The sequence below is a fragment of the Danio rerio genome, chromosome 18 (assembly GCF_049306965.1).
Source record: "Danio rerio strain Tuebingen ecotype United States chromosome 18, GRCz12tu, whole genome shotgun sequence".
Classification (NCBI taxonomy): Eukaryota; Metazoa; Chordata; class Actinopteri; order Cypriniformes; family Danionidae; genus Danio; species Danio rerio.
In genome coordinates, this window is record NC_133193.1 from 15,386,528 (window position 1) to 15,403,117 (window position 16,590).

General features: G+C 39.2%; 1 protein-coding gene across 2 annotated transcripts in view; it reads left to right on the forward strand.

Annotated features, from left to right (window-relative positions):
- Positions 1-16,590, forward strand: part of cdh13 (cadherin 13, H-cadherin (heart)) — a 574,628-nt gene that overhangs the window by 477,617 nt on the left and 80,421 nt on the right. Inside the window, exons 1-3 of one of the 2 annotated variants that reach the window (XM_073929914.1) lie at positions 7,928-8,551; positions 8,639-8,821; positions 10,039-10,292. In XM_073929914.1, the coding sequence (XP_073786015.1) occupies positions 8,426-8,551; positions 8,639-8,821; positions 10,039-10,292 (563 nt within the window). In that variant the 5' untranslated portion in view covers positions 7,928-8,425. Of the gene's footprint in view, positions 1-7,927; positions 8,552-8,638; positions 8,822-10,038; positions 10,293-16,590 lie in introns of those variants that run through there. The other variant, XM_068214885.2, reaches the window with a different exon arrangement.

Consider the following 16,590-nt stretch of genomic DNA (forward strand, 5'->3'; position numbering starts at 1 on the left):
ATGAAATAGGGGAAAAATATACAGGAGGGCTAATAATTCAGAATGGGTAATAATTCTGACTCCAACTGTATAGTATACTTGAAAAATGTATGCTTAAGGTGCCTTTATTGTAAAATTAGTTATAAAAATCAAGTTATATGCAAGGTAAAGAGTTAAGATGCTAAGCTTATATGCCCAAATGAATGATATGACATCAAGGTCATTGTAGTTTTATGAATTCTTATGCCATAATTCTGTAATGTTGTCTTAAGTTGTTCAGAAGTTAGGATTTTCCAATTAAAGTGTGTGTTTATGGAGGAAGAAAACAAATTAGGATGCAGCACTTCATTAAGTGTGATTGGCATTTGGTTTAGTGTTTAATTCTATTACTGCTCACACACACACACACACACACACACACACACACACACACACACACTCACACACGCACACAGACCTGTCTTTAATTTTCAAGCAAGTTAAAAGACAATGCTTAACAGGTTCAGTTGTGTTTCATTTAGAATTGAATGTAAACTCTGAAGAAAAATGTCTATAAGCATGATTGAATCCTTAAAACTCTAGTATTGTTTATGAGGGAATAACAGATGAATTGGGCAGGCTAAAATGATCTGTTGTCTATAAGTGTGAATTAGTGTGTATGGATGTTTCCCAGAGATGGGTTGCAGCTGAAAGGGCATTCGCTGTGTAAAACGTGCTGGATAAGTTGACAGTTCATTCCACTGTGGCAACCCCGCATTAATAAAGGGACTAAACTGAAAAGAAAATGAATGAATGAATGAATGAATGAATGAATGAATGAATGAATGAATGAATGAATAATTCTATTGCAGTACTTTGTGCGAGACAAAGCAAAGGCAGGAGGTGAATCCATGTGCAGCAAAACATTTATTAGAAAATCTAAAATGAGAGCAGACACTGTAAAAAATGTGTGAGTTCCGTATTATTCTTTCATGTGGTCTCAACACAAATTGATTAGGTTAACTTAACTGTTTTTAACAAATTTAAGTTGATTAAAAATAAAACAATTAGATTATCCCACAAAACTCTCAAGAATTGTGTCGATTCAGCTCATTTTACATAAGTAGTTAGTATATTTATTTATTTATTTAAAGGCCATGCAAAACTGTAAAACACAATGGAAAACAACATTCCCATTATGTTCCTATTACCAACAAAAACTGAACTGCCTCATGTATATACTGTACACGAGGGCTAACAAGGGTGAGGTGACAATAGCCCCTTCCAGACAGTAATACTGGTAAATAGCTGTAAAATTACAAAATGAGTTTACTGGTAAATTAAAATATGGGCTGTTCACACAGGCAACAACATTATTTATTTATTAATTGTCCAGAAAAGCATCATTCACACATCCTTTCCAAAATACCAGCAAATTATGTGATGTCATTACCCAGAAGTGACCTCTAAATGGCGGTGCTTGTAGTTATAAACACAACGAGTGTCAGTTTTTGTGTTGATGGTTTGGTTATTTTATACATTTTTTGGCTTTCCCATTCATGCAGTTGCTTTTAAACCAAAATACTGACCTTGAGGAGAACTGTTGTATTGAATAGAATCCAAAGGTAAAGGCGCTAACTGCAGATCACAACATAGTTATGTTTACACATGCAGTACATATCACCGAGATTTGCAGTTATGTTGACGCATGGAAGAGACGAGGATAAAGAGATGTTAGCATACTTCAGTATGTTGAGACTACTGATTTTGTACTGAAATCTAATACTTTTTTCTACACTTCAGGTACATGCATGCAAACAGTGTAGAATGCTTAAATGGGGTCATGAAGGGACTTGCAGGTGAACTCACAGTGGTCTATAATAAGCATTCTTTTTTTTATAGTTGGCACTAAGAAATAACCAAGGAATGTTCCATGATAAATAAGCAGCAGTTAAATGTGTCTGAACAAAGCATTGAAAGCCTTTTATTTTAGTCAGCAGCTCAGAGTGAATGCGTCATCAGCATCAAAATGTTCTGATTGACCCAGAATAGATGTCTCATATCAGAGCAATCTGAACTTGTATGAGCTCATACCGGCAATTTTCCTTTTGCGATCACAGCAGAGTTCTGGCAAATTACTGGTAATGTAGGAAAATTGCAGGAACACATTTTTACTGTATGTTTAAGGAGTGTCTCTTCACTTATGACCATTTTATGACAATTTACTAGGAAAGTCTGTATCTGCGAAAGGGGTAAATGAATCACCAACTAACAGGGGTAACCAAGGTAGTGTGGCACAGAGCACAGGGGAAGAACTTAGATAACAAGAACAATACAACATTAAACACAAGAGCAGTAAGGTCTCACAACTACAGTGTTATTAAATTAAAATATATTTAAACTATTCATTATTTCATATGGATTGCATTCTCCATGTGCAGTGTTGGGAACAAAGTAACATGTAACAACCTTAAGTCGTTTTTCTGAAGATAAAAAAGAAAGAAAAAAGCAGGAAACGTAAAAAAGGTTTTATAAAAATAAATGTGATAGTATGTATACTATAATAATTATAATTTATATAATAATACTAAATGAATAAATAATTGTTATTTTTGTGTTTTTAAGAGTAAACTAGGTTTAAAATTGTAATAGATGTGTGTGTGTGTGTGTGTGTGTGTGTGTGTGTGTGTGTGTGTGTGTGTGTGTGTGTGTGTCTGTGTATATACATATATATATATATATATATATATATATATATATATATATATATATATATATATATATATATATATATATATATATATATATATACACTCTTAGCAGTGTGACATGACTGTATATCATCACTGGTGGTGGGACATTAAGGTAAACCTCTCACCAGTGCCGATATACAGCTACAAGTGTGACATTTCGTTTATAGAACAGTTTGATGGCTTGATCGTGTATATAAATCAAACACGGAAAGTCTCAAAAAAAATTGTATAAGGAACTAATGTCTTCCGCCAATCATTCACATCTGCTACTTTACACATGTCCCTTTACTATTTTAATGATTCTCTAGCGTAATATCTAAAGTAATGACAAAACAGGTTATTTAGACATATTTTCAGATTATAATACTGAACAGCATGAACATGCCATCAGTCTAGAGACATTTCCCAGTATTTTTTATTTTTTTTTGTTGCAAACGGGATATCAATATAATTTACCCCAAAAAAGCCAAAGCAGCACAATCACTACCCGATAAATGTGTTTGTGATAAGGAAAAATGCTAAACACATGCAGGCATTTCTTCTTTCTTTGTTTACTGAACTAGTCTGCAGTAACGAAAACAAGAGACTCATTTGAAACAAACAGATGGTCAACCAAAAGAAACGGTTATACGAAGAGTGGCCTACACAAAATACATACATTCCTGATGTGTGAGTCCCATATCTCACACTCAATACAATGCAATTACTATGGTATAAATACAGTAATGCAACATAAAAAAGAGAGATCGACTTAGAATGTCACCTACTAGTTTTATATGATTTGACCAGCACTAGTTTGTAGTTTTATGTTGAGTTTTTTTTCCTCTAATGTCTTGTTATGCGGTCTCTGTTGCCATCTTGTGGCGCAACCATCTTTGCGCTGCTCAATATGATAGTTTGATGGATGCTGATGCAGATGTTTCTCCAAAATTATAAATATTTAAAATAGTCACTTTCCTTAGAAATGAACTACATTTTCGCCTAAAAAAAAGCCTCAAAAGTACATTATGTTATCAAACAGCAGCAGCATTTGTCAAACTGTAGTCCACTGCTTGCTACTCATGTGGGTTGAGTAAGAGTGAAGAGGCTGTACGAGTTGCAGAATATTGCACAGCTATCAGATTCGAGAACCAAACAGAACTGAACACTGAATATTTGAAAGGAAGATGACTTATTTAGATGGTAATATATTATTGACATTAACATAATCAGCCATTTACTTTAAATAACATGTGAATTAATAAAGCATTACTTGATACGCAAGCTTAAATTCATGCATTGGTAAGTTCCAAAAAGTGTCCGATTGCAATTCAATAACTCATTGCAACTTAACATTGTCACAGAGAGTGCAATAGGAAATCCTAAACTGTTTTCCTAAATTGTTTTTTGCAGTGCTTAATTTCAGAATTGCGAGGTCCTGGAACAGATCAGGGTAACAGATCCGGTATGATACACAAGGATGGAGAGGTGTCGCGCATGGGTGGAGAGTGGGGTGAAGGGGGGTGTTGAGGGTTGGTGCTCTGCTGTGGATGGCGTGGGGGTGTCGCGGACAAAAATGAGCGGGGAGGGGGTGTCGTGGACGAAAGTGAAAAGGGTTGAGGAGTCGCGGAAGAAAGTGAAAGGGAACAGTGTACAGGGGAGCAGGGCGGTTGAGGAGGGGGATCAGTAAAATGAGGTGCCGGACCAGATTTCACAAATTAAGCCATGGTTTTTTTTGTCTACATCAGAAACATTTAGCATTTACAAGCTCTCCTTAAAGAACCAATTACATATCCTAATGTTTTTTTTTAAATACCTTTTTAAAATGCCACCATATTTAAGTGACTCCTTTGAATGTTTCCTCAAAAGCAGCATTGCAAATCTGCACGCCCCTATTTAATTTATTGTATAAGTCTTGGGAAATAAGTGAAACTGCAGCAGTCTCTGTCTCCTGATGAAGGACCTTCAGACTATAGGGAAAGTCTTATTCTGTCACTCGAGAGGCTGTGAAGCATGTGAGAGAGGTTTCCGTAGTGTGAGAGGCACCTGCATTGTCTTCCACGGTCACATCAGGAGAGACCCTTCACATGCCTCTCGCTTTCTAAAGCCTTCTGGAGTGCCTTTCACCTCAAAAGCGTTCCCGGTTTGGCAGCAGGTTGAAAGTGTGTGTGTGTGTGTGTGTGTGTGTATGTGTGTGTGTGTGTGTGTGTGTGTGTGTGTGTGTGTGTGTGTGTGTGTGTGTGTGTGTGTTTTCTTTTAGAATCTCGTTAAGCTGTGAAAACCGCAAACAGCTTTTTTCTTGCGTTCCTAGTTTGAGATGTGCAATTTAAGATGTTGTAATTCAGGCAGAGTTTCTTGAAAGGTCATGAATGTTGATTTGATTCAGTGAACAGATGTCAAGATGAAGAGGGAGTTACAGTATCATGTGCACATTTTCGGAGCTATTTGTTGGTAAAGCAGTAGCATGGATCAAAACGAATCTCCAGTGATGCCTTCACACTGCGTTACATTACTGATAATGAATGGCATGGCGAATAATCCCAGTCATTCTTGACTTCTGGGTGTCTCTGCACCGCCGGCACTGTAGGAAATGATTTATCTCGCTCAGGCCACATTCCCTGTGTTCTGTTACTGGGGGGCTTTAAATAGGCAAGACCTACCACATACACTCACACAAATCCAGCCTGTTCTCTCGGTTTTAGGGTCTAGCCTCAGGGTTGATAACTTCCCTGTTTGTCACACTGCTGGTTGCTTTGTGAACTCGGAGGGATTGGGGTCTTATCAGTGGTATGGCAGGGCCAGGGTATCAGCAGCCAACAAAGATTGAATACATCCATCTGACCGCTTCACTACCCCAGATGATTAAACGAAGCACGACCGGTCAGCGATGTGAAAGATGCACAGTGTGAGGCTGTGTGGATGAATTTGTGTGCCCACAGTAAACATTTGTGACAACCTTTGTTTAATTGTTTATTCCACGCATGATAAAAACTCTCCCCTGTGATTGTAACAGTGATCTACCTAACGGGCTCACTGTAGACACAAGGCTCTCATTGGAGCTGAAGTAATATGAAAGTGATGTAATCGCTCTGTGGCCTTCAGCAGACAGGTACAAGCTCGGCTCCTTTGAGCACTCTTGTTTTAAGGACACGGGAAGCCTGGCCTGTGCTTCTGAAGTGGAAAAACAAAGAAAAGGATGAAGCATACAGTTTGCCTGGCAGACTGCAGGAGGGATGTTATCTCTTAGGTACACATTCACTGGCTTTTTTTGTACTACTGTATAAGTACTTTTTATTTGGAGATGTGGCTTTAGAAATTAAAAATCTATACTCTCTTGTGTAATAAAATAACTGAGGCTAGAAGTCCTTTTTTTATCCACTTCCTCATGTGTGTAGAGACACACACCTACATTACAGCTGTCTTTATGGAGGCTTCTTATAGATAATCTATAATATGTAATATGTAATAGGTAAATAGGTCTTGTTTTTTATACTGTGCAGCATTTTGTACGTTCCATCCCTCTACCCCAAGCCTACTCCTACAAAGCTCACAGGAAACCATCTGCATTTATGCAGTACATTTTCAAAAAATGTCATTGTGGCAGAAAGGCATATTCAGACTGCCCACAAGGGCAGACCGGTGGTTGATAAAGTGGGTCAATCAGATTAATAATAATTTGATAATGTAAACACCTGTTGTCTCTCAGTGATTGGACTAGAGAGACGCTTCAAAAAGGAGTCGACGGACAGAGACGAGATAAAAAGACGCTAATGATTATGCAACTATAACTAAACAAATAAAAATAATTGCAATACCTGAATTGCCAACCCTGCCTTCTTCTTCCACACTACAAACAAACTTTAATAGACTGGTGCTGAAACCTGGAAAGAAGACATTGCTGCCAGCATGACTACTTTGTTGTCTTCGCCATTTGCAAAAATAATCCAGGCAGTCGTAGGCCTCCACGGAGGACAACACCAGGCTCTACTGGACATGCGGGTGGAACAGGAACAGTTTCCAGGAGAACCGCGAGCTTGTCCAGAGTCTGCTGAACCAGGAGATATGTCCTGCAACAACATCTGCTGCCCACCCTCCCATCGCATTACAGAAGATGGGGAAGGAAGCAGGATAATCCGGAGGTCTTCCTGGACCTGTTCCCCACCATTACGGGCAGTCTGAACACACCCTCCCTACCACAGTTATTCTGTGAGATTTATAAACCCTTTTTTTATCGGGACAAAAAAAAATCCTTTAGGTCAAACTTTACTGGTATCGCTATACTTATGGGGACATTTGGTACTGGTGTATTGTTTTTTTTTTTTTTTTCTAGACTTGAATGAAAAAGAACGAATATTTCACTATTGTCTTAGGATGTTAGATCCCACATGGTAATTGGCTTAAAAAGACAAAGCAATCTATTAAAAAGAAACAGAAAATCAATAAAAGATTAAGTAAACAGCTCCTGAGTGTCTGCAAGAGGTGTGTGTAGGCAGAATTGAAAGACAGATGGCAAGTGAAATAATTGAGTGTGAATGCTTATCAATGGTAGATGTGCCACCTTGACATTAAGGATTTTCTTCACTGTTAATCTTGGAAGACTCACAAATTTAATTTCAAACCTGATGGCAATAAACATTAGGTTAGAGCAGGGATGGGCAAACTTGATCCTCGAGGGCCGGTGTCCCTGCAGAGTTTTGTTCCAACACTAGTCAAACACACCTGAACAAACTAATCAGTGTCTTCAATATCACTAGAAATCTATAAGCAGGTGTGTTTGATCAGAGTTGGAGCTAAACTGTGCAGGACACCGGCCCTCCAGGACCGAGTTTGCCTACCCCTGGGTTAGAGCAATGTTCTCAAACTCAATTCCTTAAAGGCCTCTGCACAGTTTAGCTCTAACAACCACCTCTAACTTACACCTGCTTAATAGTCTCTAGTAGTCTTGAACACCTTGATTATTTTGATCAGCTGTGTTTGATTGGGGTTAGAGCAAAAATGCATAGAACTGCGGCCCTCCATGAATTGTGTTTGAGACCTATGAGTTAGAGTTAGGACCTAGTGCTAGTTTTTTATTTGGGTGTAAACTGCTTAGCTATGCTTTCCAAACTTTTCTATTGCTTCTAGCCACCCATATCCAGCAGCACCCTCTTCAGGATGCAGATGACCTTTGCAACTGGCCCCCTATTCCCTACCCTCTGGACAGCTCTTATAAAGGGAGCACATCTCTGAGGCATAGAGGGGGTGTTCACTTCACAAGCCACTAAACAGAAATGATAGCAGGGCTGATGGGGAACAGAGCTCATCTGGCCTTTCTAGGAACACTTCATCTCCCCAAACAGGCCTGTGACATTGGGCTGGATTGAGCAAGGACTATGGAGATTTGCGGCACTCTGAATAGAGTAGCTTTCCTTCAGTGACAAAACAGAACAAGAGCTGTTTCATACAGGCTTAGCGTAAGCCTTATCTTTGACAGAGGGACAGAAAAAGGGGTAGGAGGGAGGTGAATGTAAGACAGAGATTCTGTGTACCAAACAAGGATGGAAGAACTGAACTAAACAGAAAGAACTGAATTGATGCAGCCGTAGGTAGACCAGCGCTCCTTTCATTATTCAAGGTGGCACACGAGTTAACGGAAAAGCAATAGAGACCTGTCCTGCTGGCTGTGTTAATCTCTCTAAACATAAGAGTTACAATTGTAGAGATCTTCTGTAGTCAAAGCTTTAATTTTGAGAGCAATGAATTCAGTTCTGCAACAAGTAACTCCTACACTGCTTATTCCCTTTTATTATTTGAGAAATTGGAAAAAGATCCTTGATGTTGACTACAGACTGCATATCCAAATACTTGCCAATGTACATGTGGTAATGCAAATGACATACTGTTAAATATACTGGGTTGTTATACGTTTTGAAATGTTGCAAATAGATTGACACAAACCTTTTCTCTAGTTCCAGGCATCAGTGAATGAAGGATCAACTGGAGTGGTAGTGAACCTGACGGTGGATGATAGAGATGACCCTGCCACAGGAGCCTGGAGAGCCATCTATTCCATCATCAACGGAGATCCCAACCAGAACTTTGAAATACAGACCAACCTAGACAACAATGAAGGCATGCTGTCAGTGGTGAAGGTGCGTGTTGTCTTTTCCAATCATTGGTTTGGCACAGTTACTTGATTGCCTTGCAATGGTAAAGACTCACTAAGGCAGGGGTTCACAATCTTGATCCTAGAGGTCCGGTGTCCTGCAGATTTTAGCTCCAACCCCAATCAGATACACCTGGGCTAGCTAATCAATCTCTTACTAGGCTATCTAGAAAAACCCTTGCAGGTGTCGAGGCAAGTTTGAGCTAAAATCTGCAGGACACTGAAATTCCAGGACCTATATTAAAAATTATTTATACTTCTTGTACTTCAACCTATTATGTTAATGGTTTGCAATTTGAGGTCCTAACCATTTATCAAAAATTCTATGGTGGACCAAAAATAATGTTTTTTCAAGCTCAAGGATGGAACACTCATTAACTGCTAATTTAGAATTTGAAAACAAGCCATTTAGCTGTTAGAGGTACAGTTTTTTGTGATATGCATGAGATGTCCCATCGTCCTGGAATTTGTATGAAGAGTTCAGTTCAAACCTGCATAAATACACTTTTCTCTTACTCTCCAATTGCACGTCAACCACATAAACAAACCTGAACCAGATATTTAGGGTCTTGTGAATTATTATAAAATACCAAGCAGGTGTCTCGGAGATACACTGCAAGTAAATGTCCCAGATGCATTATTGGTTGCTCTTATTTGTGTTCCTGTTCTAGAAATGGTTCCTATATTAACTCTGATGTACTGATTAAACAAATATGACAAATAGCCATTTACTTACTCGTTGTTCTCAAGGCCATTGATGTCTTTCTAGACTCAAGCTCAGCCTTTTTATCCAATTGCCCGGAGAAGAACTGGTCTCCAAATGAGCTTGGCTTCTCCCAAGGTTTGTTTTCCATTTCTGGCAATTGGTGTAGTTTTGGTTTCCTTGCTACTGTCAGCTATGGCTTCCTTGGCCGGTGGAGCTGTTCTTTAGTGGATCATCCTTAAAAATGACATTTGTATTAAAAGGAACTAAACCAATTTTGAAATAACTAGAACTACACCTACATTTACCACTATTCTGATACCAGCCTTATATATTGAATACATTTCACTTAAAAGAAATATTTTTATACCTTTTTATATCTTCCTTTTCATTCTTGTTAAGCAGCAACCTGCATTAAATAAAGCACTATATAAATGAAGGTAACTTGACTTGATTTGACACCAACTTATTACATTTCTTTCATTTGATTTTTCTTTCAGCCTCTGGACTATGAAAGTTCAATGTTTCACACACTGCTGATTAAAGTGGAAAACGAAGACCCCCTGGTTCCTGACATTGTGTATGGGCCCAGCTCTACAGCGACAGTTTACATTACAGTTATGGATGTAAATGAAGGACCGGTGTTCTTCCCAGATCCTCTTGTTGTCATCAGGAGAGAGAATATTCCCTTAGGGAGCTTTGTGGCCATGCTGAATGCTACTGACCCGGACTACCTACAATCTCAGAGCATAAGGTAGGTGGCGATATAATTTGAATGATTATGACCTTGTTCCAACAGTGATCATTAGCATTTGCTCTATGTGCTCCATTGAGGATGTATTGTTGCATTTCACTACTGGCACAAAGTGGAAGCTCTTGAGTACCTTTCTGATTGATATGATTACAAGTGGGATCAAGTGCATCATTTCTAGAGCCAATACAGCCTGTTTTGTTTCCATTTCAACTGCTTTGCTGGTACACAAGGTAAAAGTAAGTTCTACAAAGTCTGAAACAAATGGTTTAAAACTAATTTCACAATTTAAAAGTTTGGGGTTCAGAAAAATTAATTGTGCCTGGTTACAATCTCAGAAGAGTCTGGCTGGGTAGTTTTGTAGTGACAGCACAAACTAATCAAAGCCTTAGACGAGTTGGATAACATGACCCCTGCCACTTACACATGGCTCAGTGTGGTTATTCTTGTCTTACTTTTCGCTGTCCTTATTCCAGTACAGAGAAATGTTTGACATGTGAGCACACAGCTCTGCGCAAGAAAATTTGACCATCTGTGCAGACATTCAACATGCTGCCCAAATACATGATTGACCAAGTACTTGGAGTCGCTGGTTCTATGAGACTTCTGACAGATCATTATTTAATGTAGCTTTTTACTTTCCTCTAAGCTTCATTACCTTAATTCATGAGCTTGTATTTTGACCCAGTGGGATAGTATTATAATTCTTAGGTATATGGTTGATCTGTTGCTTTTAACCCTTTGATGGGTACATTGGTCAGTGGGAGTATATAAAATGTATAGTGCTTGTAGTAGTTCTCACCCTCTTTTCTTTCCCTACTTTGTTCATTCTCTCAGCCTTCTTCTCCGTGGTTGTGGTGGTGTGTACACATTTGCATTTGTTATGTGATCCAGTGTAAGCTGTGCCACGCTTGTTCAGATACAGGAGAATTTAAACAGGCTCCTGTGATTTGCCATGTCCGCTGAGCGCATATGAAACTCTCAGTGCTCTGCTGTGATCATGTGCTCTGCCATTATTACTGCTCTGTCCTGCTAGTTAGAGCGAGCCCCCCTCATCAAAAACCATATGAGCTCTCTCCCTTCTCTTTCTCATTCTGTCCTCTCTTCATTCTTCATCTCTTCTATATCTGTCCTCTCGCTGCCTGCCTCACCTCTTTTGATCTCCTTTTGCCAGTAAAAGGCTCTTTGAAGTACCATAGCTTTCACCTGAGGCTATAAGTGGCAGAACTGAGTAGGAAAAAAGAGCAGGGTGCAGGAAAATGAAGAGGAAGGACAGAGAGAAAGCATGAGAGGAAGCAACGGTTGGAAGACGACATATGCTTTTTCTAACACCTTTTTGTTTCTTCAGGTACATCTATCTGTCGGTCGGTAGGTTGGTCGGTCAGTAGGTCGGTCACTTGGTCTGTCTGTCTGTCTGTCTGTCTGTCTGTCTGTCTGTCATGTTTTTCCGTCTGTCCATGCAATCACCAAACTGCCCACTCATCTATCCATCAGGCTCTCTACCCATTCATCCCTCTACCCATCCATTCCACTATCTATCTATCCATCTCCCTCTTCATTTAAACATCCATCTATATATCTCTCCCTATCCATCCATTTTTCCATCCATCCATCTCTCTATCCATCTATCTATACATCTATCTCTTTATCTCTCTATCCATCTCACTATCCATCCATCCAACCAGCCATCCAGCCATCTCTTTACCCATGTATTTCTCTACCCATCCATCCCTCTATCTCTCTTTCCATCTAACTATCCATCCATCCGTCCATCCATCCAGCCAGCCAGCCAGCCAGCCATCTCTCTACCCATATATTTCTCTACCATCCATCTCTCAATCTCTCTATCCATCTCCCTATCCATACATCTATCTTTCTCTCACAATACATCCTTCCATCCATCCATACATCTCTCTCTCTATCTCTATATCCATCCCACTATTCATCCATCCATCCACCCACCCATCCATCTATCCATCCATCCATCCATCCATCCATCCATGTACCTCTCGATCTCTATCAAGCTCCCTTTCTATCCATCATTTCATCCTTCCATCCATACATCTCTCTATCTCTCTCCATCTTCCTATACATCCACCCATCCATCATCTTTCTATCTCTGTCCATCTCCCTATCCATCCATCCATCCATCCATCCATCCATGCATCCATCTTTCTCACTATCTATTTCCCTATCAATCCATCATTCATCCACCCATGCACACATCTCTCTATCTGTCTACCCATCCATCCATCCATTCATCCATCTCTCTATATCTCCATCCATCTCCCTATCTATCCACCCATCCATCCATCTATCCATCCATCCATCCATCCATCATCTATCTCTCTATCTCTCTATCCATTTCCCTCTCCATCCATCTCTCTATCTTTTTATTCATATTCCTATCCATCTATCCATTTATCTTTCCATATCCTTTCCGTCTCTCTATCCATCCATCCATCCATCCATCTATCTCTCTCTCCATCTCCCTATACATCCACCCATCCATCATCTTTTTATCTCTGTCTGTCTCCCTACCCATCCATCCATCCATCCATGCATCCATCTTTCTCTCTATCTACCTCCCTATCCATCCATCCATCCATCCATCCATCCATCCATCCATCCATCCATCCATTATCTCTTTATATCTCAACCCATCTCACTGTCCATCCATCCATCCATCCATCCATGCATCCATCTTTCTCTCTATCTACCTCCCTATCCATCCATGCATCCATCATCTCTTTATATCTCAACTCATCTCCCTGTCCATCCATCCATCCATCCATCCATCCATCCATCCATCCATCTTTCTATATCTCTATCCATCTCCCTATCCATCCACCCATTTATCACCTATCTCTCTATCTCTCTATCAATATCCCTCTCCATCCATCTCTTTCTATCTCTCTCTCCATCTCCCTATACATCCACCCATCCATCATCTCTCTATCTCTGTCTGTCTCCCTACCCATCCATGCATCCATCTTTCTCACTATTTACCTCCCTATCCATCCATCCATCCATCCACCCATCCATCCATCATCTCTTTATATCTCAACCCATCTCTCTGTCCATCCATCCAGCCATCCATCCATCTTTCTATATCTCTATCCATCTCCCTGTCCATCCATCCATCCATCCATCCATCCATCCATCCATCCATTTATCATCCATCTCTCTCTCTCTATCAATATCCCTCTCCATCCTTCTCTCTATCTCTCTATTTATATTCCTATCCATCTATCCATCCATCTTTCTATCTCCTTTCCATCTCTCTATCTATCCATCCATCCATGCATCTATCCATCCATCCATCCATCCATCTTTCTATATCTCTATCCATCTCCCTATTCATCCACCCATTTATCATCTATCTCTCTATCAATATCCCTCTCCATCCATCCCTCTCTATCTCTCTATCTATATTCCTATACATCTATCCATCCATCTTTTTATCTTCTTTCCATCTCTCAATCTATCTATCCATCCATCCATCCATCCATCCATCCATCCATCCATCCATCCATCCATCCATCCATCCATCCATCCATCCATCCATCCATCTCTCTATCTCTATCCATCTGCCAATCCATTCATCCTTCTCTCTATCTCTCTATCTCTTTATCATTCATTCCATCTATCCATCCATCCTTCTGTATCTACCCATCCACTCATCCATCATTCTATTTGTCCACCTATGCAGATACCTGCATCCATCCATTTCATTTTTTTTTGAATACTTGTAATGTTCTTTTGATAGTGTTTTAAGTTTTATATTAGCAGAACCCCCCTTAAAGTTCACCTCAAACCAAGGACAAAGACCACAAAAGAAAGTGAAACCCCATCGATCTATCTGTCTACCTGTGTCCCATGGTACTTCTTAAGGACAGCACTAAAAAAGATATGCAATCAAGTGCCCTTGATAAAAGACAAGCATTAGATTGAGGGATGGTCGCAGAATTGCTAAACTTATCAAGGACTAAAGACAGTGGAATTGATATTGTGAGTAACAGGATTATTATAGCCATTATATGTAGACTTACAATATGAAGCTTGGAATATAAAAGGGCACATTGATTTTGGCAAGCATCCTGTTGTTTCCGTTTTTTTTTTTTTTTTTCTGAAAATTTGGAAATAATTCTGCTATAAGAGGAAAAAAGCAACTATTGTAAGGTTGTTTGATGTCTTTTCTTTTTAATGTATGCTCTAATTTCATTCAATATTCGACATTTTCTTTTGAACTAACAGAATTGGCATTGATTTTTCCATACAGACATATTGTTCTGTGGATTTGTCATAAAAAGCTCGTACAGGAACCATAATGCAGAAGAGTGCTTTTCACATCCTGCCAGTTTTATCTCTCTATTGATGAAAGATAAAAGGAAAATGGGCTTGAGGGAATCAGTGGAATTATTTATTAGAGTTACAGATTGTTTGTTGTTTATCGATTCAATCTCTTTGGTGAATTACAGGAAATTTCCCTGATCTGAGAATGGTCTGATTGTTTAGGCTCTTACAGACATCCATACATTTGGTTTGTTTTCTTTTCTGTGTTGAAACCTGCCAAACTTCATAATCCTTGCGCTTTTCAATGGCGCCCTGCTGCAGATATGTTTGAAGCTTTCATTTTAACTCAAATCAGCCTTTATCAGACATTCCTCTGAGTTCTGCTTTGAATGAGTAATGCAGAAGAGCATGTCAAACAAGGTTAAGATTTTAGGGGCTCTGATGTGTTGGCTCAAAGAGTTTTATTCCATCTCCACCCCTTTTTTTAGACACTGTCAGTCTTGTCAGGGTAAGGTAAGCTGTGCATCTAGCCTGAGGCAAATCAGAATCATGGGAAGGCGCGTCGGGTGCACGCTCCCTCACTGCCACAGGTCATTACGAGTGATGTTGAGGAAATGCAGTCCACTTGGTAAGAATTTGTGAAATAGATTAGGTTTTATTTGCATTACCTTTTATTAGCAAAGGTTTAGATTTTTGGTGCAATAGTTGGTGATACATAACAATTTAAAATGTAAATAGTTAATATGTATGCATTGTATACACACTGTAAAAAATTGCTGGGTTCCACATAATACCTTCACATAGTCCCAACACAAATCGATTAGGTTACCTTAACTGTTTTACAAGTTCAAGTGAATTGAACATACAATAATTAAGTTCCCACCCCTAAAATGCAAGAATTGTATAGATTCAGCTCATTTTAAAAATGAAGAAAAAACAAAAATCTTGCTTTTTTTGAGTGTTTTACATGCTTCAAAATGCATACAAATATTGGCACTATATTAATCTACTAGAACTATAGACTTAATATAAATGCTATATCAGTGGCCATATCAGTTTTGACTGATAAATGTCTTTAATCTTTTCATAATCTACCATAAGACAAATTATTCAACCTAGGCTGGTTCTGATTACGTACCCTATATGCAGGGCTTTACATTAACACTCAACAACCCGCCAAATGCAGGTAGATTTGAGCTCTGGCGGGTTAGACAGACATCTCCACTAGCCACTTTGGCTGGTTGGAAATCATTTTTAAATTGTAGTTTTCTTATAAGCAGGGTTCGACAATAAGCATGGCCAAATATTTGTGCAAATGTGATATTAGAATCGAGAAGCAGCACGACTGGCAAACATAACTGTTTGCGCGAGCAAAAGAATGGTGAATAGAGAATGAGAGCATGATCACTCGCGCTAACAGCTGATGTGATGTGCGTAAAAAAGCATGCGCGTTCCCGTTTACTTGCGCAAAGTAACTGCAAGAAACCGAAAGAAAGCGCAACGGGTGTGATTGGTTCCTTTTAAAATAGACTGGATCATCAAGAGCGATGATCGTGCACCTACAGTCCTGCTGCTTTCAAGAGCTCAAGATTTTAAAAAACCCACATATTCTTTTGTAAGCAGCAGCAGTCACTGTTTTCATTTAAATTATTCTTAGAAGAGATTATTAACAGACATAACATTAACCGTGTGCACGGTATGTTTCACATGCTTTTTATTTTTGCTTACAGTTATTTTTGTTAATATGGTTTAATTATATTTTTTTACAATACCATTGCTTTAATGGGAGATTACTCCATGTTTATGTGTAGTTATCTGGTGATCTGGGACCTTTAGCCAGGACAGATTACTGTGCATATTTTAGATACATGACGATGTGTATGCTTTTTCAGAGCTCAAATTTCTCTCGAGAGTGCCATTCATGCCTGCTCTTCTTGCGTAAATCCACCAGAGGCTGCTGTTGACTGAATGACTTACTGACTGACCAACCAACCAATCGCCCCAT